Source organism: Podarcis erhardii, assembly GCF_964252035.2.
Source record: "Podarcis erhardii genome assembly, chromosome: 6".
Taxonomy (NCBI): domain Eukaryota; kingdom Metazoa; phylum Chordata; class Lepidosauria; order Squamata; family Lacertidae; genus Podarcis; species Podarcis erhardii.
In genome coordinates this window covers 44,892,927-44,918,547 of record NC_138510.1, presented here as the reverse complement: position 1 = coordinate 44,918,547, position 25,621 = coordinate 44,892,927, and the positions used below count along the sequence as shown (strand labels likewise).

Sequence of the window (25,621 nt, the reverse complement as noted above, 5' to 3'; positions counted from 1 at the left end):
GGAGTGAAAAAGCAGTGTATAATTTTTCTACAGAATAAAAAAGCTTCAGAGGCACTGATTTGATGGAGGGAGTTGATAAATTGAAAGAAAATATAGCAGGAATTTTAAAAGGGAAGGGGAAAGGAATCTTATTGGACTATGAAGGTCTGAGCAGCACTCACAATGTAGGTAATACTGATAATGTGTACAGCTAGGATTACTTTTTTTTTTTAAGTGTGGTTGAGATTTTGAAAACCAAGTTCTTTTTCACATTTTGAACAACTTATTTGCTGAAAATAGAGTTTGTGTCCCTGTGAAGTAGGAAGATGCATGTTGGAAAGCACTGTCAACAGCTTTGTATAGTTAGCATGTGACTAAAAGCTGAATTGTATCTCTGTTTTGCTGCTAACTTTGCAACTCCTACAGTCCAAGTTCAACAGCCTTTGTCTCAGAATGCTGTTTCTCCAATGCCCTACTATCCTGTGTCCTAGTATCACTAGCCTGAAACATGTATATTTTCAACAAAACCAAAAATGCAGTAATCTCTGTGCCCTTGAATTCTCCTGCAGCTACAAGTATGTCATTGTGTGTGTGTGTGTGTGTGTGTGTGTTTGATAGTGTGAGGGACTACAGGAGAGAGTCGACAACTCCACATGGGAATTAATGTCATTCATACACCCTGCGGAAATGACTTTTGAAATGCATATAATCTCAAACATGCAAATGAGAAGCTTGCTTCACCCTGTTTAATATGAATGATCAGCTTCTGAATAGCTATTATTACACGCCACATTTCAGCAATTATGTTGTTCCCAGTTTGTCGGTCTATCGTGCCAAAAAAAGGGAGGGGGGAACCATGCATAGGAAAGAAAAGGTAGAAAAAAGAAATATCCCTTTTTTGCTGCTCCTCTTCCGCTTTCAAACTTGCTGACCGCTTCTCTGATCAGTCCCAGTTAATGTTTTTTTTCTTCTTCACTTCTTTGCTGGCTTGGCAGCTTGTTTTCTTTATCAAGAGACAAAATTAAAACAAGACACCCTAGTGTGTCTGTTGCGTTTTAGCCATTTTGTTTTAGTCTTACGTCAATTGTAGATAGATTTATTAAGCTGAAATGGCACTGCCATATAGAATTGGGATAGCAAAACTCTGCCCATTGGTCTTAACAGAATTGGTGTTACCAGTTTAAAATAATTGGTATTTCCTCCTTTACGCTGATATAACTATTTGTAGTATACTGCTAAAGTAACATGAATCAATATTAGAATCTGCTTTCACTTTATGTTTAAAACAAACTCCTAGCTTTTCTGGTTGCAGAGAAAAGCTTTAAAATAATTGGTATTTCCTCCTTTACACTGATATAACTATTTGTAGTATACTGCTAAAGTAACATGAATCAGTATTAGAATCTGCTTTCACTTTATGTTTAAAACAAACTCCTAGCTTTTCTGGTTGCAGAGAAAAGCTTGAAAACATGACAATAGTGCGTTCTTAACTATCTCAAATGAGAAATTTAGAAAAATGAACCTTTTCTTGTCTTCCAAAAAGAATTTTCTTTGAGGATCCCCTCCTGCCCTGCAAAAAATCTAGCATTTTATTAAAGTCAAGCAGATACCAGCTGCTGGGCCTATCCAATGCCAAACCTCACTGCAAATAATTCCTGCTGTCATTGTACTAGGCAATTTACTAAGTAAGTAATCTAGAGCATCTCTCACTGGACATGTTACTGATTGTGCGTACAGCTAGGGGAAACAGTTACTCTAAATAAATGCAGTCAGAAGTGATGATTTTGAATGTACGAAGAATAAAAAACAGACTTTTTTCAACTCCTCTTTTTTCCTTTTGTCAATAAGTCTCTCTCTCTCTCTCTCTCTCTCTCTCTCTCTCTCTGTGTGTGTGTGTGTGTGTGTGTGTGATGTCAACTAATTCTTGCCCAGCTCTGTAGGATGGCGTAATCTTTGTCTTCCTCCTTGTAGTTCTGAGTTTTTCACTTTTTACAAACTCAATTCATAGAGACTTACAAAATATTAAAGTCCGGAAATTACCATACTTAATTCTATTTAGAGAAGTGAGTGGCCCCATGCCAACCAGGATATCAGCAGAGCAACCCAGGTACTCAGAAAAAGAGTGTGCTTAAAAGGAAAATGAGAAGATCATATGAAAGCATGTTGCTGTGGAACCCTGGTAGTATAAGGGTAGAATACAGACCCCAGTTTTCCCAATGGGCTCCTTAAAGTTGTTATAAGGTCTACTGCCATCACTATTTAAAGGTTTCCTTTGGGATGGAAGAGGAAAATCCTCTGATCCATATTACCCCTGCAGGATTATATAAGCTGTACAAGTGGCAAAATACCTAACAGGTTATAGGGTCATGAATGGGAAGAAATCAATATTGCCTCTGAACTCTCCCTAATACTGTAGTGAGTATGGGTAGGGGAGGATTAACCTCCCCTATGCTCCATTCCCCAAGTTTGAACCTCAGTAAGTTTTGTTTACTTTTGTATGTGTGATTGTGAGTATGTGATTCCCCATAATTTTTATCCCACTCAGCGGCATTTTCTTTAATGGAGGTTTCTTGATAGATGCATGTGCTTGGGATAGAAGCTACTTCTTCCCAAGAGTCCTTTAGGACCACTACCTTCTTACTTGTTTTGTTTTGTTTTATTTTTCTTAGACAGTTTCTGAGGCTGGAACAAAAAACCCTCCACATCAGTAGTCTTTTCTGACTGAGGACCCACCTTTTAGCCAAAACATTTCTTCCTTCCTTCCTTCCTTCCTTCCTTCCTTCCTTCCTTTCTTTCTTTCTTTCTTTCTTTCTTTCACCATGTATTTGTACGGTGGTACTGTGGCTATTGCAACCCACCTTAGATCAGGACATGACCTGTGATGAGTCCTGACCTAGCAGTTGAAGACAAGTTGAAGAAGCAGAGCCAGCTTCTTTGTATTCCCACCCCCCTTTTTCATTTTAAAGAGGAAAGAAACTTTAACTGACAAGCTTTAAAGGTTTCAAAAACAAAGTGGAACAAACAGCTGGGTCTGCTGTATTGCTTCTCCCACTATCATTCCGGTGGTGCTAATTTCAAATTTAGACATATGGGCACACGATTTTTCAGGATGGTAATATGTCCAGCCTTGCATACCCACTCCCATCTATGGTAAAAATGTGGAAAGTCGCCTTTGACTATAAGGTGGGTTTAAAAGCAGAGCTGCTCTCTACTAGTTCCTTGCTTTGCCTATCTGGCGGCTTCTTTGAAGTTAGGGCTGGATTTTCAAAATAGACCTGGCTTTAGTTTGCTATGGATGCCTTCCTGATGCCTGCTGGTTTACTGCAGTATGTGCTCTTGCTACTGTACACTTTGCACTTGAGCAGCAGTAATTCAATTTCACGTTGCTGTTTGTTTTCCTTTGGATGCTTAAAAAGCGTGTCATCCATACGCATATAATGCAAGGGAATAGTAACCTGCAGTGAGAGAGGTTTTACATGAGAGGTTTGGGGGGTATTGTGGATCTTGGTATTCTTTGCTGCTATTGTGTGTGGTGGTTTTCTTGGTTTCTCTTGTCTCTAGGGTGGATTTGCCCCCTTTTAATGGTATGTCCCAATTCCTAGTATATTGGCTGCTTCAGTTTTGACTAATGTATGTGTTTTATTAACCCATCTTTTTGTTTATTTTGGGGGGTATTGTTTATTATTTGGCTTTCTTTTAGGCATTGAATCAGCGCTCTCCAGGCTTATTGTAGCTTGTTTTCATATTGCTTGGTTGTCTTCTGATACTTGTTTTTGTATGCTGTTTGTTTGGGCTTCCTTCTGAAAGGAAAAGTGTGGTATTGGTACATGTTGAAATGAAAACACACAGCATAGCCGCTACTTTTTTTGAGCCTCGGAACAAAACAGAGCAAACATCAGGAATATGCTTCTCACTAAAGTGTACAAAAGTTATGTTATGTTGAAGTTAAGATTGGAGTAAAGTGCTTTCCTTTGAAAAAGGAAAGCTGCCTTTTCCTTTGAAAAAGGAAAGCTGCCTTCTATTTGTTAACAATAAAATGGAAATATTAGCATATCCTGCCCTGGTATTTGTTAACTCTTCAGCCCAAACTTGCAGGGATTGGCAACCTACCATTCATTTATGTATTGAGTAGCCATTAAAATGTGCACTGATTGTCTTATTCTGTGACCCTCCATGTGTTGTTAGACTCCATCTCCAGTCAGCCCACGGCATCATGGTCAGTGGTTAGCTGTGGTGGGCGTTGTAGTCCAAACACATCTGGAGGATCATAGGTTCCCCATCCCTGGTTTAACAGGTTTTATGTTGATGTAATCACCACTAAGACAAACTATAGAAATCAAAAACTTTCATATTCATTGTAGTTTACATGTTAAGGTGAAGAAATGCTTTGGTTTTTAACAGCATTTTGTGGAAGATGGGGGGCAAGGCTCTTTTCAAAGGCAAACATTTCCTGAAGTACTTCCTGCTTGTCTTATGAAGTCTTAGTTTATCCAGATGTGTTTGAGCTGACTGCATGGCTAGGTAGGAGTCTTGGAAATACTAAATTGCCGACTCCATCAACTCATGTGGGAAGTCCTTTGTTGCGCCATCATTTTCTTTTGAAATCATTATGCCCATTTAGAGTGCAGGAACCACATTTTATCTCCAGAGGTTTACTCTAGTGGACTTTATTCACTAAGCCATGCAAGGCATCATAATCCATAATATGATCACAACAACAAAAATATAGTCAGTGGTTCATAAAATTTACTAGATCTCATGTTGTGGGAGTGAACCTGTTGAATTGGGCTTCAGCACACCCCCACCCCCCAGATTGAGGCATGTCATTGGAAGCAGTCATGGGAGTGCCTGTTTCCCACAATGTTTCAGGTAGGTGACAAACATACTTTCTCCTAGGCCTCCTGTGATGCTTTTGACTTCTAAACTCTGTATGAGGGACTCTTTTTTTCTTCTTCTAGTGCTTTCTACTAAATAAGGAGCTTCTCCAAATTCTATGCATTGGAGCAGGCCCAGAGCAAGTGTGTTATGAATATGACTCCTAGCAGCTAAACTATTTTAATTTCTATGAGAGTTTCACTTGGTAAAAAGAAGGGCATGTTAGTGTGTGTACTGAAGACGTAGCTGCACTAAACAACTTTGTGGGCACAGCTGTTCTCTGGCAAATGTCCCATTGGTTCCTGCTTTCTGGATGTCTTGGAGCATTTATACATCTGGGATGGGGAGGAGTCTGTCGTGCTTAGGTCATTGCAGTGCAGTGCTTGAAACTGATATGAAAGCTAGGCGCTAAATGGCATCTTAAACCGAGGTTATGGGCGAAACAACTGAATGCTCAGGTGTGCTTTTTCTATAACAAGAATTCAAAGCTGAAAATGAATGAATTGCAGCTAGAATATTATGTTTATTTTTCACATTGTCTAGTCCTTTCCCTGTCCACCCCCCCCCCCAAATATTCTTAAGAGGATCTCTTCTCCAGTACCTGGAAGTGGGGAGACAGAAAAAGGTCCTCCTTTCCTTCTACTCTGCAGTTTCAATCTGAATCCTAGGCGCAGTACTGTATCCAGAGCTCAAAAACTGATCACGCTAATGAAATTCCTTGTCGTAAAATGCGGCTAGAACAATGGGAATTTTGAATCCTGTTGCAGTGTGAACAACGTTGTGCAGAGTGATGCCTTCCAGTATAGCATAGAGAGTAGCTTCAGCTGAAATTTATGCTCTTGTAATAGTACTGCTTTGCTTATGCAGGTGCTGCTAGCAAGTCATGATGGTTGAATCTGCCTCGGAGACAATACGTTCTACTCCCTCCAGTCAGAATGGGGTCAGCAGCCTAAACAATCCAACTGATGGAGGAGGCGGTGGTGGATGTGGAAGAGAAGGAGGAGCCAGTGGAGAAACCAATGGAGAAATGAGCCCAGTGGAACTCTTGCATTTTCAGCAGCAGCAGGTACTGAGGATTTGATTCTTCCAGACACTCTCTTGCTTACCTACCTTTTGAGTGCTTCTCTCAACCTGTTAGGAACAGGTTGATCTAAAACGGATCCCAAACCCTTTCCTTGGTCTTTATACTACTATGTGGTATAGTAGAATGCAGAAAAAGGGCAATGGAAAGATAATAGGGTAGCCATGAATAGCCATGAATAGGGTAGGTTAATTGGTGGGAGGGGTTATGGATAGTCTGCTGCTGTCAGTTCTTAGCCACATTTAGTAATCTTGCCTTCATAAAACCTACTTCCATAAAATTCTGATTGGAATGAATATTTTTTAATGGAAGTGACTTTTTCATAGATGTGACTTGTTTAGGATTAACATTTATGCCTAGGTATGTGCATACCTTAAATTAGCATTCCAGCTTACTTTTACCAAAATGTTTGACTTAGTTTATGACGGATCCTTGTGTGTTCACACTCTGCTTCTTTTTCTCTGTACCCCACACTCCCCATTCAGTGGCAGGATATTCTTAGAGTCATGTGAACAGATTGGCTCATGGCTGTTTGTATGTCCACTTGTAACTTCAAGTATACTTAATCTTGTGGCCAACCCTATTGGAAGGTGCTCTTCTGAGTATGAACCATCCTCCTTCAGTTGTGTACATACTTTACTGATACTGTTCATGTGTGTTTTTTCTATCTCCAGCTTTGCAAGTAAGCCAGTGTAGCGCTGGCATTGTGTAGTACTAGCAGGCTTTTGGGGCAGCCCAATGAATCACATCTTACAAACACTGCACTGTCACCTGCCTTGAAAACTGACCAGCTGTAACAATTGTTACCATGTCACTGTGGATTCTTTCTGCTCACACAAAGTCCTAAAGGTGATCTTGTATGCTCACAGCAGTGTTACCCTTTGGAGCTGACTCAAAATACACACATGGGTGCCACATTGTGAAGGTACTCCACATATTTGCTGTCTTTCCTTCAAATCAGGGATTAAGTAGTCCCAAATTAGAAGCACTAGCTACCCTGCTTGGCCAGATATTTGGAGGTAACAAAGAGTACATGCCAGAGTTCGCCTTTGGCATACTGTGTGTTTGCCCATGTTCACACAGTGCAGCTCTGTTTTGGTGGTCTTACTAAATGTGCTGCATGTAAAGAAAAATAGGAACACATGCACTACAGGGATTTTTTTGTGTCTGTTTCTTAGGCATATATGTGCATATAATTTTTATGTAGGATTTGCATGTGTTTGTGTATGGATTTAAGTGCTTACAATTTACCTTTCAAAACAAACTTAAGAGAAAACTTTAGTAACCTCAGATACTAAATAAGGCAATGAGCCCAGACTCATACGGAGATCGCCTCTCGTGTAAGTTGTAAATTCCAGCGTGAAAGCTGTAAAAAATTGCTGTGTCTGATACTTTAGTAGTGAGCACTGTAAATCCATTACCTGAATAACAGCCGTTTCTCATGCAGTTAAGCCACTGTTCCCCTGATCTGAAGGGTAATCATGCATGTCATGCTTCTCAGAGTCACCCCTGCTGAATGAAAGAGACACAGTTCTCCCCCTCCTTCAGAGGGGCGTGTGTGGCTGTAGCAAGGCTGTCTTCGTGGTGCCTTGGGGCTTGGCACTGCAATTAGTTTAACAGTATTGTGGGCTCTAGTAAACAGATGTGTGCTCACTCATTGCCCAGGTAAAGTATTATGCAGTACTCACTGAGTAGCATGAACCTGGTGCTGTTTGGCCTAAGCCACTGTGGGAACGTGTAAAAGCGATTGCTCCTGATTTAAAGCTATTGCTATGTCAGGATGTACAATGTGTGTGCGGGACATTTACAGCCAAATTCTCAAGTAATTCATCCCCTCTGCCCCCAATGTGTAAGACTGCTTTTTTAAAAAAAACAAAACAAACCACACACAACTTTTTGTATTGCAGTGGTTTTACTACTGGAAAAGAGAATGACACATGGACTCTGGACCAAATAAGCCTTTTGGGCCTGTTTTCCTGAAATAATGCCCCCTGCCCTACATATGATGCCATATGTGACATCAGTTGTAATGCAAGGAGAGATGTGGCTAGATAGGTTGCACGACTGAGTTCCCCATGGCTTGATCGCAAAGGGCTTGCAAAGCGCTATGTGCGGCACTTCACAAGCTCCCAATAGACAGCTGACTATCAGGCATTTGAGCAGTGGTGCACAAAGCACTTTGCAAGCCCTATGTTCAGTGCTGAGCATAGGACTGACACATCCCCTTGTGCTGCAGTTCCCAAGTGCCTAATAACCAGCTGGCTGACAGTCACTTAGGATGTTCTGTGCAAGGGACTTGATAGGCGAGCAGGACAACCCACCTGACAATCATCTGACATCAACAATGTGGGGGTTATAATACCGTGTGGTTTGGCTTGATGTACTATTTATGCCACTGGTTTGAGACTTGCCATGTGCCACAGAGTGACAACTAATACTATACCTTCATTTTTACTGCATTTGCTTGTCCAAAGTCAGATATGATATCCTGTCTTGCTCTGTGGCAGAACTCTCTTGAAGAGATGGCTGTGGAAAATGCTGTACAGTGGTACCTCTGGTTATGCACTTAATTCGTTCTGGAGGTCCGTTCTTAACCTGAAACTGTTCTTAACCTGAGGTACCACTTTAGATAATGGGACCTTCCGCTGCCACCGCGCTGCTGGCTCGCAATTTCTGTTCTCATCCTGAGGTAAAGTTCTTAACCCAAGGTACTACTTCCAGGTTAGCAGAGTCTGTAACCTAAAGTGTTTGTAACCTGAAGCGTTTGTAACCTGAGGTACCACTGTACTACAATTCATCAGCCATGTTGAGATTCCTGCATTGCTGGAGGGTTGGACTAGAAGATCCTTCGGGTCCCTTCCAACAATACAGTTCTCTGATTCTGTGTGGACTTTTCTGAGATGAACCTGAGGAGGATCTTGCAGGAATCAAGTATCCCCCAAACCTATGGTTCTTTCTGATAAGGCAATATGAATGATCAGCTTTTTGATTTCCCTCAAAAAGCACTCAAGGGAAGCTAGACATTTGGGAACCTGTCCTCTTCCATTCTAGGTCTCAGAAATGGAACATAAAAGTACTAACTTGAATCTCTTGTTCTAACTGCAAGGACATTTTGTCTACCTTGCCAAACAATGTACAGAATCTGCTGCAACAGACTTAGATATCCATAGCCATATCTCACTATGTAGAGAGGCTGCCTTGCTTCCAGTAGAACATGCCTAGGAAGTAAAGGAGAAGGAGGTTGTTTTTAAATTGCAATACCTTGTGGAGATGTGTCATTTTGGTCAGTTTTCTGAGTGCTCCCATATACCTGCCTTAGGGCAATATATATTTGCTTATATTTTTATAATTTGCACACATACACAGCATTTAAGCTTTTTCAAGTACCCCAAAGGTCTGACCAAAAATGACAAATCCCCACCTGCTGCAATTTAAATGAACTTCATTGCCCCAGCTCCTTCCTGGGCACCTTCTACTGGAGGCAAGTCACTTTATAGTGGGATGTACCAATGAATATAGTAGTAAAGGGGAGCAACTGTATTTCTTGTGCTCTTTTCTTCACCAGGAATGAAAGAGCTTAGGTGTGAAGTAACTGAAAGAAGGTTATTTTTTTGGGGGGGGGGAGGGAAGAATCATTATCCCAAGTAACGTTTGCCTTTCTTCCCTGCCCCTGCCCCCTCAGCACTGCATATAATTAACCTGTAGAATTCACCAGTGTGAGACGGTATTTAAAGGCAAAGGAGACTTCTGAACGCAGATGGCATCTGCAGTGACAGTAGCTCAGAGGAGAACCATTGGTGCCATCAATCTTCATGCTTCAGGGAACAAGCTGAGCAGCAGCTGGGGTCAGTAATAAATGTCCCCATATATAGAGTTTTGCACAATTAGGTGCTTCATGAAGGATTTACATCTTCTCCAGTAGCATCCTATATCTGCCCCTGTTTAAAGAGGCTTCTGAGCCATTGGTCTGTTCCTGTCTGACAACTTCTGTCTCTTCCTTGTGCTTCAGATCCCAAATGCACTATCTCTCACTTCCTCTTTAAAAACGAAACAGAAAAACCCCCAAGACTAATTCTCAGGAGGAGGACTAGAAAAATAATAAGTGGACTGTAAATAAAAGGCTATGGGGGGGGGGGAGATATTGGTGAACATATTACACAACCAGTTGGTAAAATTCCTGCCACAAGAAGAGTTAAGGCCTAGAATGTAATAAAACTGGTCATGAAGAACTACTTCTAGAGGGCAAATGGCTAATGCCATCAAATATGGAAAGACAGATTAAAACTTGCTTCTTCAGAATAATAGCTAGTCTTTGTTAGGGCGATTTTAGACATGTATTTTCTGTGTCAAAAGCCATTTGTATATATGAAGCTCCACACACACACACACACACACACACACACACACACCCCTCCTGCTTTATCCTGTGTTATGGGTATTTGTTGAAACTACTTACTGGTATATAAAACAGTGTGTTTGTATATGTGGTATTCAGCACTACGCATTTCCGAACAGTTGCTTTTGACATGCTAGATGCATTTAGTTTGCTCTGGGTGATAGCATTCTCTAATTCACCTGCGTACATGAATCATCTCCCAAAGTTTGCGTATGGACATCCTGGATCTGATCATGTTTGATGAACGCAGACTAGTAGGTGGACTTTAATAAGTATGTCTAGACAGTGCTTGCTTCTAGGATTTTATATGATTCAGTGCTGTCTGTATAGATATTCTCCAGCTCCATCCACATATTTTTTATGGAGTTCATTGTGGGATTAACTGAGCTGCTTTTGTTTTTCTGGAGATGTCTGGGGCAAAAATATAATAGCCCTTTTCCAGAATACTTCTGGCTGTGTGCCCCCCCCCCCGGCCTATTTGAAAAAAATCTCTCAACCCTTCCCCCCAAGTTGTGTAGTCTCTGGCTCGCACTATGAGCTAGGTGCCTCTCAATGCTGCATTCTATCCCTTTGGCAAAGGAGGTAATGAGTTTGAATGCTGATTCCTACGCAGGTGTCATTGGGTTACTGCAAAACGACCAAACACCTAGAACAACATAAGCCTTTGCTGATTGTACTCCACAAGGAAGGCAGTAGCACATTGGCCATTTTCCTACAGAGAGACAAAGTGATTTGCCCAAACAACAATAAGGCTCAGAGTAGGGATTAGAACTATCCGATTCCTGGTTTTGAGGCCTCTGCTTGGTCAACTCGAGGATTTTTTGTTCTCTTAAGGTTGGTATATTTTATAAAGTAGCTGCAACCCAGGACCCTGCTAATGTTGCTTCACTGAAGAGATCTGTTCGTGGTACACATACGGTAAGAACACATTTTGAAGATCACAGTAGAGGATTTTGTTGTGGTTATTCCAGCTGCTGTGCAGGTATAACGTGTTCTCTCCACCTCTTCCCATCAGACAAAGTGCCCAACTCCTGAGCTTTTGGTAAACAAGGCCTGGAAACGTGAGCTGGGCTGTGGAGTAATGAGGTGACAGAAGGAGAGGGAGATAAACAGAGAGAGTCAGAAGTCAGGCATCTGACAGGAGTTTAGACTGAAACAAACAGCACTGGCAAGAGAGCGCTTGTCACTTTTGAACAAGACGGAGTGTCTGTTTCCATGCAACGGGCAGAGCTGAAGAGCTTGTTTAAATAGAGATGAAAGGAACAAGGAGGTTGTGTGACCTGCAGCCAGCGTATGGTCCTGAGGCTAGAAAAAGGGAGGAGGATGTTAGGAAGAGAGGAATTGCTGAACTTGAATTCAGGATGGTTGAAGAAAGAAATCCGGGATGGGCAAGCAGATCCCTTGAGTGCTGCATGCAGATGTGTTGGAAAGTTCAGTGGTTCCTGGAGCTATTTCTTTTATGTATTGCAGAAAGGTCTCCATTTATCAGAGGGCAAAGCAGAAGCTCCAGCACATGATTTGGCAGCTGGGTATCAAGTCTGAGCTCTGACAGGCAAACTTGGTTATTGCTAGATGTCTGAAGTAATAACTTATGAAACAAAGATTTGACCTTGTAGATTTGATTTGTTTTGTTATACATGGCTAACTCCCAAACTTTGACCTGTTACCTAATAGATCATATTGCCCCTGTGGGAACCTTTTTCCATGCAAAGAAAAAAAATCACACATAAAGTGCTACAGTAACCTAAACGCCCAGTCATGCTTCTATATCCTTTGAAAGTTGGTCAATTAATCAAACCTCCCAGCCCTATGTTCCCAGTGTTTGTGGGTATTGCAGCTCTTTTGGGTTCCTGTCTTTCCCCCCACCTCCAAGTAACCTTTCTCCTGTGGAGCTTGCCCTTTCCAATTTGATACAAGGCAGACTCTGAGAAAACACTAAACACTGTGTGCTGCTGTCAGGAAAACAGAACAGCCACGTTATAGTTTCATTTACTTTCCTTCCTTTTTCTCTGTAATGTGTCCGGTCTTTAATTCAGTTGTGAGCCCGTACCCAGGGACTTAGGGACTTTAAAAAAAAAAGTCATTCTGCAGCACCTACTTGTTGTTGTTTTATATAAAAAAACAACAACCCAGGAGTAACAATATTGTATTTCGCTTCTGGCTCTGTAAGCTCACTGATACTGTTGCACTGAAATATACATATGATAGTCAATGATCTTGTATGCATATGTCTTGGTACAGTGGTGCCCCGCAAGACGAATGCCTCGCAAGACGGAAAACTCGCTAGACGAAAGAGTTTTCCGTTTTGGAGGTGCTTCGCAAAACGAATTTCCTATGGGCTTGCTTCACAAGACGAAAATGTCTTGCGAGTTCCTGCGGGTTTTTCCCCCTCCCCCCCTTTTTCTAAGCCGCTTATCAGCTGATCCGATAAGCCGCTAAAAGCCGCTAATAGCGCTAATCCGCTAAGCCGTCAATGGGCTTGCTTCGCAAGACGAAAAAACCGCTAGATGAAGAGACTCGCGGAACGGATTCTTTTCGTCTTGCGAGGCACCATTGTATAGATGTTGCCACTTGCCTTTGCCAGCTGCTCAAAATATCTGTGATAATTCTTCATGCAGAAGCACTAATGCTTTTTAAACAGTCCTTATCACATTTGTTGCACAGCTTTATGCAGAGGGGTTGGACTAGATCAGTGTTTCCCAACCGGTGTTCCGCGGCACACTAGTGTGCCGCCGGACGTTGCCTAGTGTGCCGTGGGAGGGAGGCGGGCGAGTCGGGCTAATCCTCCGACGAGCTCCACCTCCAGACCCATTGCTCAAATCCTTTAACCCAGGAGGGCGGGGAGAAAGGGTGGGAAAAAAGAAGGGGAAGAGAAAATATTTTTTTAAAAAAAGGAAAGAGAGGGAAAAAAGCGAGGGATGGAGGAAGGGGAATAAACAGAAGGGGAGGACAATGAAGAGGGGCGGGGCTTGGCAGGCAGCAGATAACTGGGGAGGGGGCGCGGCTGGCGGCGGCTCAAGGCAGGAAGGGAGGAGCTGCCTCGCGGAGAGTCTTGGGCTGCAGAGATTTCCCGTTCAGGAGCGCGGGAGGCCACGCCGTGGATGGGAATCTCCTCCTCCTCTTCCTCCTCCTCCTCCAGGAGAGAGGGTGGTCTGCCCCACCGAGTCGGGCGTGCTCAAGCGTGGGAGCCTATAGTTAGAGCTCAGCTCCTTTTCTTGCCTTCCCCGCCCCCCCCCCCCACGGAGCACATTTTCCTCGCCCCCCCAACCCCCGCATGTAGAATAGAAGCCCTCCAGCCTCCACGGTGCACAAACTCTCCCCTCTGCAACGAAGCGCTTTGTTGCATATCTTTGGTGAGGTTTTTAGGCAGTCTTGGTGCACCTTAAATCAGCGCTAATTGCGCCTGGACGCAGTATTTACTTCCGAGTAGGCCCCCTCCCCCCCCCCGGTAGCACCTGACGTTGCTATTCGTATCATCAGGTTTGTTTGTTGATAATTTAATTGTTTTAAAAGCATCATGCTAAAGAGCTCTCTCCCACCCCCAGACCCTTGGGCAAAACAGAAACACACACATACACAAACACAGAGATTGAGCCCTGCAGGTTTTATGAAATGAATGGATTCTGAATGCCTGTTTCAGTGGCTTGTCCGCCTTAGGCTGCTGGGCCAGACACCTGTTACACGGTGCAGTCCGTAAGCTGTGAGCGCTGCTACCTGCCGCCGAGACCACGTAACGACAGTCTTGAAAGACCTACATTGGCTCCCAGTACCTTTCCGAGCACAATTCAAAGTGTTGGTGCTGACCTTTAAAGCCCTAAGCGGTTTCGGTCCAGTATACCTGAAGTAGCGTCTCCGCCACCATCGTTCAGCCCAGACACTGAGATCCAGTGCCAAGGGCCTTCTGGCAATTCCCTCACTGTGAAAAGTGAGGTTACAGGGAACCAGGCAGAGGGCCTTCTCAGTAGTGGCGCCCGCCCTGTGGAATGCCCTCCCATCAGACATCAAAGAGATAATCATTACCTTCTATGCTGTTACTATTTTTTTATTTTTTTTTACATAAGTAAAAAGTGACCTTTCCCCATCTGGCATGGTGGTGTGCCTCGAGATTTTTTTCATGAAACAAGTGTGCCTTTGCCCAAAAAAGGTTGGGAAACACTGGACTAGATGACCGATGGGATCCCTTCAAACTCTACAATTCTGTGATTCTGTGACTCACATGCAATTTGTACACATACAATAAGGCAAGGATAGTCAATGTATTACTATCCAGATGTTGGACTACAACTCTTACCATCCCTGACCATTGGCCATGTTGGCTTCGGCTAATGGGAGCTGAGAGTCCAAAAACATCGGGAGAGTACCATGTTGGCTGTACTGGCATAAAGAAGTGTTGTGTATGATAATGCTTCTGTGTGTAGTCATGCCATAAATAAGACTTTTCAGATGCCTACAAAAGCAAGCTGGTCATCAATGAACTGCTTATGGAGATGGAAACGGCAGTAGGAAGATCTGAAATCCTGATAATAAAACTAGCTGTGATGGAGGTGATCAAAGCCATGGTAATTAATTCTCTTAAAATATGCCAGGCTTCATCCACCCAGCTTCAAGCTTGTTGTTACCCATAACATTGCTATTTTTTCTTTTTTCAAATTATGGGTACAAGTCTTCATAGGGCGTGTTTTGGAACAGGTTGCCAGAATAGGAAATATCTATCCACGTATCCGTAAAACTTTCCTAGTGCAGTCAATATGGGCATATGTGTTGCGGCTGTGACCTGATCAATGTCTTCTTTTGGGAGATGGAGGGGTGGGGGTTGTGTTCCATTTGAGCTCTCCGTATGATCCAGTGAAACAGCGATTTAAGAATCAGTAAAATTATTTTATGGCTATTTCCACACATTTTGAAGGTCTGTGGGTCAAGAGCCCTTGATTCTAGGTAGCCTGGATCTTGAAATGTGGCTCCAGCAAAATGCTCTGTGGTGCCTTGTTCATTCTGAAATGTGTTCATTTTCAAAGCAGTCTTGGGAGTGTCTATTTATATTCCCACTCATGCTTTAGCTCAGAAGGGTCTGTATATCTGTAGTCTGAAAGCTGCTTTAGCCTACAGTAAACATGCAGTTGCTGTATTGTAATTTTGCTGCTCTGAACGTGCACTGGGGGAATGGGGAGAACAACTCCCACCTCCTTCCAAGGAGTAGACTATTAGAAACAACTTCCAGTGAGGCTTCCGCAGACTCTTTCTGAAGAGAGTGGAAAGAATGGAGGGATCACTTCCCATCTTTCTCTAGCAAATTTGATGGTGTTAGGGGGAAATCCTTAGGTTTCAATGGTGGGGCCCAGCTGAAAAACGTCCTGGGATTCAATAGCGCGCGCTTACATTGTGGCAAGGGTCATAGAAGGGGAAAGGTCAGCCAGGGTCATGGGAGGGTTGCCTAGCGTCTGGGAACTCCCACAGTGGTTGCTGTGGGAACATCAAGAGACCTCCAGTGTGTTAACATCCTGTAACGAGATTCAAAAGAGCTCTAGTCTTTGCACATTAATGAGTTTTTAACTTGGGCTAAGTCCTCCCCACCAGAACCCCACCTTTCCAAGTTCAGATCCTCTTTAATCCTTGGAAAGAGGGAGCATTACAGAGACTGGAAAGCAAGAGACCAAGGCAGTGTGATAAAAAAAACAAAACCCCTCCAACCTACTTGGTAAGACAGGATTGAGGAGGGGAAGAAGAATCCTCTTTGCCATACTGCACATTGACTGCTCTTGACTTCATGGGGAGCCACTGCTGAGAACATCTGGAGAAGAGATTAACCCTTTGGGGGCCTTATTGCTTTTCTCCCACTTGCGTGATTGTATTCACGGTCTGGTGGCTACAGCAGCAGCTCTCCAGGATCTCAGGCAGAGGTCTTCCCCATTACCTGATACCAAAACCCTAAAAAAAAAAGGTCGACGAGGCCCAGTATTGCATCTGGGAACCTTGCATATGAAAAGATTGTGCTCTACTACTCACTTTACACGCTTTGCCCTAAAAAAATCCTACAGTTGTTACATTAAAAAGTGTAGTCTAAACCAGTGGTTGCCAACTGGCAGCCCATGGGCTTCAATTATCGCCTTCTCGACCCTTTGCAACCTTCTCCCAAAACAAAGTTGTTTTTTGCATATGGCATACTGCTCCATTAATTGTATATCAGATCTAGTCTAGTATTTGTGCTGTCTTTCCATTTTTTAAAAAAAAAATAATTATTATTTAATTATTTATTTAAATTATAAACCACCCTATACCCGCAGGTCTCAGGGTGGTTAACAGATAAAATCAGAATATAAAACCACAAAATCTATAATCCAAATTCAAAAAACAACCATAAAATTTCCCTTTCCCTCAGTTCTTGCATAATGGCAGTGTCAAAGTTGGCTAGATTAAATGAGTGAGAGCATGGGGTAGAGTTGAACATTTGAGTGGTTAAAAAAAAGACTTGATCCATCAACTGGTGAGGTGTTGGCAAACTAACGGTCACTTATTTCTATGGGTGCAGTCCAAGCTCATTCCCACAACCACAGCCCTGTTCACATGTGTGTTTAGTGGGCAGGGTGGGATGGGTAACACAATCAGGCCTGCACATGCTCTAGACTGGCACAGTGATTAGATGCCAGCTGGTGATGGCTGTAAGACCAATTCGGGATCCAGCAGATTTTGGTCTGGTTCCACCGCACCCCCTGGAATGCTCCATTTTGGGGCTACCCCCTGGCAGGGCTATCACCAGCAGATCTCTTGTTTGTTCGGAGGCCCGCTCACCTGGGAGAGCTGAGCGGAGGGATGCCTCTGCTCAATCTATACCCACACAGCTTGGCATAACTGGGGTTGGATTGCTCTGCGAAGCATTAACTTGATTCCCAAACAGCAAATATATACTCAACAGTTTTGATACTTTGTTTTCTAATTTGAGTAGCTGTTATTATGAAGCAACGATACTAATGTTTTTAAAAATTTGCGACGTTTTACAATCAATGGCATGCCATAACTTTTAAGTTTCAGATAGTACTCCAAACCATGGTTTGGGGAATAAGAAATTAGACAATGTGCTTGCACATTCTCATCTCCCCTTGCATGCAACTTAATACAGTACATTGCTTCCTGGTTTAATCATGCCGTAGTGTTTCACTACATCCAAAAGAGCAAGCAATGGTGTGAAGTGATCCTGGTTTGCCACTGTGGTTCGGTGGCCTTTCTGGCATGCTGTAGTTTGATTAAACAAGAAAGCAATGTATTTAACTGAGATCTTGAGCGGAGGTAGGAAGAGGCAGTGTGAGAGCATGTACCTCATTCCCTGTCCTCCAAACCATGACTTGGGATATTATCTGAAAGCAACCAATGTTAGATAAGATCTCTATTGATGTTAATTGTTACTGAAACAAACCTTCTTTTTGGCTTTTATTTTGGTCATCCTAAAATTCCACTTTAAAACAAATAGATCAAAATAAAAAATTCAAGTCAGTTTTTTAAAAAGGAATTGTATACAACACATAGCACACCAATTATATGTTTATCGTCAACATCATGGCTTCATGGAATATTTGACTGCAGTCAAGTTGGCAGTCATTTGACAGTATTTTGTACTGGCATGCCAACCCTACATAGGAAAGAGAGAGATGTATTCCAGGAATTGCTAGTAAAAATGAAGTGAGGCAGTAGCAGAAACGAAGACAAGAAAATACCATCTAAAAATTGTATGAGTGTGATGGGGGTGCAGATATGTCTCTTCTCATCGGTGATCTCATGGGCATCATCCAGTAAATGTCCTTGACAGTCCCGCCGCAACCTTACGCACAGCAATTAGAAAGCAATGGAAATACTAGTTGGAAGCGAAGAATCTCATTTAAAGTGCAATGCTGAAATGAGAGTGGAGTGCTTTGTTTCCCACAACACAGGCTGGATCTAGAGTGGCTGATGAAAGGTGACTATCAGAAATATAACGGCTGGTGGACAAATGAAACTAAACGTTGGCCTTTGTATGGCACTTGATGAAAATCTGCTTCTGTTTGAACGAGGAACTTGCTCTTTTCCCACCTCCCAGTTCTATATAAAGCCCTATAAATCTTCCTCTAAAGTGATTCCAAACAAACTTTCTATATACCGTAATTCAGTAGCTTACAAAAGTAGTAATGGTATTAGTACTAAGATGATGTTATCAGCTTTGATAACTTGTTTGCAGATTTTACTATATTTTATAGCTTTGGATTTAGTTGTCATGAAAATCTGTTCCTCCACTTTAAAGAATAATTCATAACCATGTTTGTTACTGAAAAAAAGCTTGAATATGCTGCTGAAAGGGGGTCTGAAGACTAAAAAATAAATGTTAAAACCTCCCAAGGGAATGTTTACTATGTTCTCCTTCATCCAAACTCCAAAATACTGTGTGTATACAGAAGTATAAGATATCATTGCTTTCAAAATTTAGGACTTGTGCTGATTACAGGGAGTGGAGAATTCTGTAAGTTTTCAAAAATGGTGGTCACATGGTGTTCAAAAACACCTTGGTACTGGTTGGGCATCCTCTTGCTTTAAGTACCCAAGGTAAGCCCACAGGACAGTTTTTGGAACCATTTCTTGACATTCATACATTGCATAAATGTTAAACTGTTAAATGAAAACTAGTCTCTAAGATGAAGCAGTTTCATATTTAAGGGAGAGTATGTGACTTGATCGAGGTCCAGAGGGTGGCAACACAAGAACAGACCTTTTTTTGCAGGTGTGTGTGTATGTGTGGAGAGAGAGATATAAATATATTTGTGCAATACATGATGCTATTATTACAATATTTTAAGATAAAAGCAGATGCCAGAAAACTTAATTAAGCTTCATCTTGCTCTTACTTTTGGCTGATTTCGTGTCACGTTCCTCCAGGTGTTCGTCTCTTGCATTGGGCAATCTTCCTAGAGGCATCCTGCCTGCATCCAGGACAGTCCGCTCTGGTACATCAAAGCTTCTGCTTTCAGAGAACAAAAGGGGAGAAATGGGGTGGTGGTTGAAAATGTTCATGAAATTATTCCTGTGCATTGATCTGAGGAGAGATTAGCCTTACTTACCCGGAAAACCCTTACATTTCCATAGTATAGCAGAAAGTTGCTTTGTCTCTAAAGACACTTTTTTTCCAAAGCAAAAGAAATAAAATAAATATAATTGGTTGTAAAGTATTTGCATTGGAGTGGTTTTGAGGTAATTGTAAGTAGCATTGTTAGTGGTACTGGCCAGTAGGTATTCTTGCACAACCAAACCTCTAATTGCAATAACTATCACATTAAGGAAAAGCTGGAGCAAAACTGCATTTTTTCAGTGACAAAATCCTTGCATTTTAAAGGGCAGGAAAATGCAATTTCCTTAGAAGTGCTTCTTTGAGGGAAAGATGTCTAGGTTCATTGTACAATTTGAAAAGCAGCTGCTCATCTATCATGTGGGGAAAAGTATTACCCAACATGACCACAACTCTTAAGTCTGGCCACTATTTTGGTCAGCTGAAAAGTTGGAGGGAATATATCTCTTTTCAACTACCTCCCTATAACATTTTGAAGTAGACAGCAACAGGTCTGCTGATTCATTGCCTAAGAGGGTGATGATCTTCAAACTTCTAAAGTGTGGAATGCTTCACAGCAGCAGCTCCTATTTCTTCTTGAGATCTGATACTGACAAGATTTTCTTAGTGCCCATGTGCACCTGGAATTAATTGTAGACTTTCTTTGTTGCTAGATGTGCACACACACAACCCTTTTTGCAGGCTTTGTTGCTCTGGATATTTGCAGCTAAGCCATAAAGTAGCAGCTGAAAATCAGACAGAAAGAAATAGAGACAGAAACAACCATTGAGCCGAATACTTGGATCCACACTACATTGGCTTAGAACCCAGAGCAGAAGTCGGAACTAAAATTCACTTTGAAAAAGTCAGTAAGCTCCCAAAGCTCAAATTCTTCTCCCAGAAATGCAGCTGGTTGGTGTGGATTAAAATTGGGCAGGGTGGGGAAGATTTTGAAAATAATACAGAACTCAGGTTAATGTTTTTGAAATGGAAACACTTTTCATTTTCCAAACTGAAACTCATCCAAGGCTCTAAGTTCTTGGTGCATTTTTGATTCTTAATATTAATATACAGTACATAATATAAACCATTAAAGTGAACGCTTCATTAAATATATTTTCAGCAGAACATCACACACGCATGTATTCATGCTTTCTCTTTCTCCTTTGTGGTTTGGCTCACACATCACATTAACCATAGTTTGGAACAAGCTGTGGTTTTAACATGAACAAGCAGCAAGCTGGTATACAGTGTTGTAAAGTTCTTGCTCCAATCCTGGTGCTGCACCGTGGAAGAAACTAGACAAGAGTTTGCCTTGTCATGACACCAGAACCTTGACTTATGGGTTTGTTTCTTTCCAGATAAATCATGAGCACTGAACCTTGTTCTTGGCATACTGCTCATGGTTGGTTTTGGAAAACAAGCAGCAAGCCCCAGATCAGATGTCATGTCGAGCCAGACTCTCTTATTTCCTGGTCATTGTTTTTAACTATATTTTAACCATGGCTTAATTTGACATGTGAACTGGGCCACTATATAATATTAAGAGTAGAATGGGTTGAATTTAGCCCCATCAGCAGAAGCCCAGTGCAAAGACTTCCACTTGTGCAGTGGGCCTCCTTCCCACTCATCCCCCTGTGCACCCCCTGAAATTGGTTTGTGGGGGGCGTTGGGAGATCCTCCAGAACAGTGTACCAGGGGGAGGAGAGAGGGAATAATTCCTTTTAGGAAGCTGAAATGCTTGCTAAGATGGAATGACTGGAACAGTGGATAATTCTGGTTGATAGCTTCACTTCTGAGCTGATCATTAGGCAACTGTTGAGTGGGGGCCAAGAGCTAAGGAACAGACCTGGGATGTCTAAACCAGAGCACAAGTCAAGAGCCAGAAGCAAAGGAATACTTGAGTTGCCCAGGCGTAGTCCCAGCCTGTACAGGCCTTTTTAGCCTTGTTTGATGAGGGCTGTCAGTGGCCATGCTTGGTAGGCACCACTCCAGTATCCAAAAGCCATTTACTATCTGGGAGATGCTCCATCTTGTAATCTGGGTGCTATATCATATGGTGCAGCCATTCACAGAGCCAGAGTCTCCTAGTTCTCAGCCCAGCTGTTCTTCCCATCTGTTCTGTCATGTTGGCTATTGTCAGCCGACTTGACCACTAGATTTGTTTTTTTAATGCATTGTGTACAAATGATGGTGTTCAAATGGGGTTTCCTGATAGCTACTCTAGAACTCTCTTCCTTCAGATAGTTGATTAAACCAGAGTATAGAAGCATCAAAACAAGACCTTCATATTTGGGCAAACATGTAACTGTCAGGGATTTGGTGGCTATATCGGATAACATGTTTGTCTTTAACACAGTTTATAGTTTTAAACAACTTTTTTTTGAAACTCATTTTAAAAATGTGATTTTAAGCCTCTGTGAATTATGTGGGTTAAAAATCTAAAGAAAAGTATTTGTATGTCAGCCAGAATACTCTCATAGGGGAGCATCTTATTTCATCCTAAGAAGATGCCAAAGGGCTAACACAATTGCCAAGTGGCTTTGAATTGTTGCTAATATTCCTCTTAGGAAAAACAAAACCAAGGGAAGCAAAAGAAAGGGCAAAGACCCAAAATGATATTGCAAAATGTCCTCATCAAATACAAATATTTAAAATAAAATAATTAAAATACCCAGAGCATTTGGGTTGATTACCTTTCTCAGAAGTTTATCAGATTCTTTTTTCAAGGAAAAATCTCTCTTTAGTAGCTTTTTGAGTCTTCAGTGTCTCTTAACATTCTGTCTTTAGATGAAAGTGCCACTCCACAGTTGCACACCAAAACTGAATTCCCTGTTACAATCTTCTCTTTCTGTGTCTTTGGGGGATGTTGTTTCAGGCTAACCACTGAGAATTTGTAGAGTAATATGAATATGGCTGTTCCTTTTACCTGTTCTTTTCCTTGTGAAAGGCTCCATCTTTTTTCATGGATACAACCATGTAGCAAACCTTAGCCCTAGCCTCTAGCAGACTTTTACAGTACTGAGATGTAATGACTGCTTATGCTAGGATTACATTTTTTGATGGCAATGGGATAATAGAATCTAATCTGAGTGGATGTTTCTTGTGGGATGTGTGTTCCTCATGCATGCCCCCCCCCCCGGCAAGGTCTTCATGGCATCTGTAGCATCCATACCCCACCCCCAAACTTTTAATCTGGATTTACCACACACACACACACACACACACACACAGAGAGAGAGAGAGCGCTAGTGACCCATTTGCAATTTAAATTCATGGCATGCAGTTCACTAAGAGAAAATTAAAGGAAAATTATGTATAGATTATATTTAACGCCGGTTAAACTTGCTAAGATGTATAAAAATTCGTCTGATTTATGCTTGAAATGTAAAGATAAAGAAGGTACGGTTTTTCATATGTGGTGGACATGCAAAAAGGTAAAGGGCTTCTGGGAAATGATATATAATGAAATGAAAAAAATGTTTACAAATACATTTGTCAAAAAAAGAGAGACCTTTCTACTAGGAATATTAGGAGATGAAGTGCCAAAGAAGCAAAAGAGATTATTTATGTATGCGACCACAGCTGCCAGGATGCTGCTTGCCCAGAAGTGGAAAGCAGAGAACGTCCCAACGAAAGAAGAATGGATGACTTAAGATGATAGACTATGCCAAAATGGCTAAATTAACTGTGAAGGTCAGGTACCAAGATGAGGAAAAAATTAATCAAGAATGGAATTTTTTAAATAAATTACTTTGAAGAACACTGTAAAAATGTGGAAACATTAGCAGGATTGTTGTAACATTTATGAACTGAAAATAGAATTAGGATATGAAAAAGAATTTCAAATTATGTGGAAAAATAACTAGATGCAAGGGAAATAAAAGGGGGGAAATGGAAACGGGGGGGGGGAGGTCAGTCAAGTAAATTTGGATTGAATATGTGTGAAAATTATTGTTATAAAAATAGAAAATAAAATATATAAAAAAGTGACAGGAGAGTCCAAAGACAGCTCCACAACAGCAATATCTGGCTAGGGATGTCTGATGTCAGGGGATTGAATACTCCTCTGCCAACCCACTTGATCCCTCCAGACACTTCTTGTGGTCCTGACTTCACCTCCCCTAATCTGCTAGGACCCCCCTCCCATTCAAGATCATCCAGGATCATCCATCACCAACTCCCCAAGCTCTTCTAAATCCTTCTCACGATCTGTCCATCCTCTTCATGGCATCCCTATGAAACTCTTGTCAACCATTAACATTCTTAAGCCCCTATCAGGAAGTATCCTGCATCTCTAACTTTTGGTACTGAAAGGCAGAGGCAAGGGGTAGTGCAGTATGTTCTGTCATCTCTCCTAGTAGAGTAACCTAGTTGATCTTTCGGATATTGCAATAAACTTTCTTGTTTTGCTGCTTTTGCTTTCATTCTTTTTTTCTGATCACCACTTGCTTGCTTTTACTCTCCTCCTTGATTCTACTCTGTGATCCTAGATGAAACCCTTCTCTTGAAGGATTTCTTTGCAATTACCTCCTGTTTCCTCTCTCTTCATCTTCTCCTAATAAGGCTGTTTCACTATTTAGCTCTGTTCTTTCTACTATAATTTATTCTTCTGCCTAGTCTCATAATCCTTTCTTTCTCAGCCTTGGCTTACTTCTTACTTCCAGTCTCTTCATTCATATATTAGACAACTTGCACGTTTATGGCGCAGGTCCTGAGCACACTGTTTTTTTAGAAAGCCATTTCTGAGCTTGGGAGGAGAGGGTGTTACGGGCAATCCCCTCCCACACACGCGGGGGCTGGCCTTTTGCCCCCGCGAGAACAGGGAATCCCCGGGTGTGCCTTCGGCCCAGCCCGCCAATCGGCGGGCTGGGGAGGCGGGGCCTAGCCTATTTAAGGCCAGGCACGCCCAGGGACCGCCCTCTTTCCCCTTTCCAGCTGGGCGGTTTTTCCCATCCCACCCACCCTTTAAGCTTAGCTAGCTATGACCTTGCTATGGACTCTGGTTGGTCGCCGCAAGGGACCTGGTAGGAATTTTTCCAATTTGGCGCACTTCTAGCCTTTTGGTTTTTTCGCCTACCTCGTAGCAAACGTCACAACTTCCGCGGTATTGGCGGTTAGGCATTGGCAGGGGGTTAATTGTTATGCAAATGAAGGGGGGAAGGAAGCGCCATCACCTTCCCCCAATGAAAAGGGTAGTCCAGTAGAGGACTCCGGGGGGCGTTGCCTTGTCCAAAACCTAGGGAGGTAAGGGCCTCTGGCACGCCCCCGAGCGGTGACACCCGTGGGATCCTAGTTGGTGTACTTCCACGGCTTGTGGATAACCCTTCTCGGTCTCCATGCTGGGTAGTCGATAGGAGCCAATGCCTACGGCCAATACCTTTCAGTTCTGTAATCAATAAAGTTGTGGCCTTTTTATGCCCATTAACCTTAAATAATGTGTCCAGTGTCTTCATTTCACATGGGGGAGGGGACTTGCCACGCAAGTCTAGACTTAATGCTCACCCTTTTCCCCTGTTAGGCAATATTAAAAACTGATTTTTCCACAATGCTCATTGTCTCTCTTCAGTTGTTAAATTATTGTTCCACCTTTTTTCTTCTTTCTCTCACTCAGCTCCTCAGATTCTTGGTCATTTTTTTGTGATATAAATCAACTGCTGTTTATTTCTTATATTTATGGCATTTGCTGCTTTTGCCCTTTCTTTTTGGAACCTCTCTGCTGCCTTCTTTTTCCTTTATCCCCTGTTTCTTTGAATGGTCTTTCTGTTTGTCTTCATCCAAAACGACCTCTGGTTCTTTTATTCCTGTTTTGTCTTTTTCCCTTAAAAAGGTTTCTGGAGATCTTACCATTACCTATATTTTTGTAATGTTTTTGCAATCTTTGCCTTAGCACTGATTCTTGCCTGTTGACAATCATCTAATTTATCTTATTTCCTTTCTTTCTAAACTGGTTGAATGTGGTTTCTTTCATTTGTTGGTTTTTCTTTTACCTAACTCTATTTGATCTTCATTAGTTTTTTGTTTGATCTTACCACTCAACAGAAGCTACTTTTACCTTATTTAATTATCAGTCAAGTGAAGATGGCTAATAGTCTATTCATCTTGATCTGTCCTTGTTCTTCTTGTTCTGTCCTCTACTTTCAATACTGTTGGTCATTCTCTTCATTTTTGTCTTATCTATCTAACCATACTTGCCACATTTCCATTAATGGTTCTTTTGTTTCCTTGT

The 25,621-nt window shown here is 42.0% G+C and overlaps 1 protein-coding gene across 6 annotated transcripts in view; it reads left to right on the top strand.

Annotated features, from left to right (window-relative positions):
* FOXP4 (forkhead box P4) overlaps nucleotides 1-25,621 on the top strand; it is a 159,247-nt gene that overhangs the window by 36,582 nt on the left and 97,044 nt on the right. For 5 of the 6 annotated variants that reach the window (XM_081865383.1, XM_081865381.1, XM_081865384.1 and 2 more), the window contains exon 2: nucleotides 5,722-5,920. In XM_081865383.1, the coding sequence (XP_081721509.1) occupies nucleotides 5,738-5,920 (183 nt within the window). In that variant the 5' untranslated portion in view covers nucleotides 5,722-5,737. Of the gene's footprint in view, nucleotides 1-5,721; nucleotides 5,921-15,884; nucleotides 16,027-25,621 lie in introns of those variants that run through there. The other variant, XM_081865385.1, reaches the window with a different exon arrangement.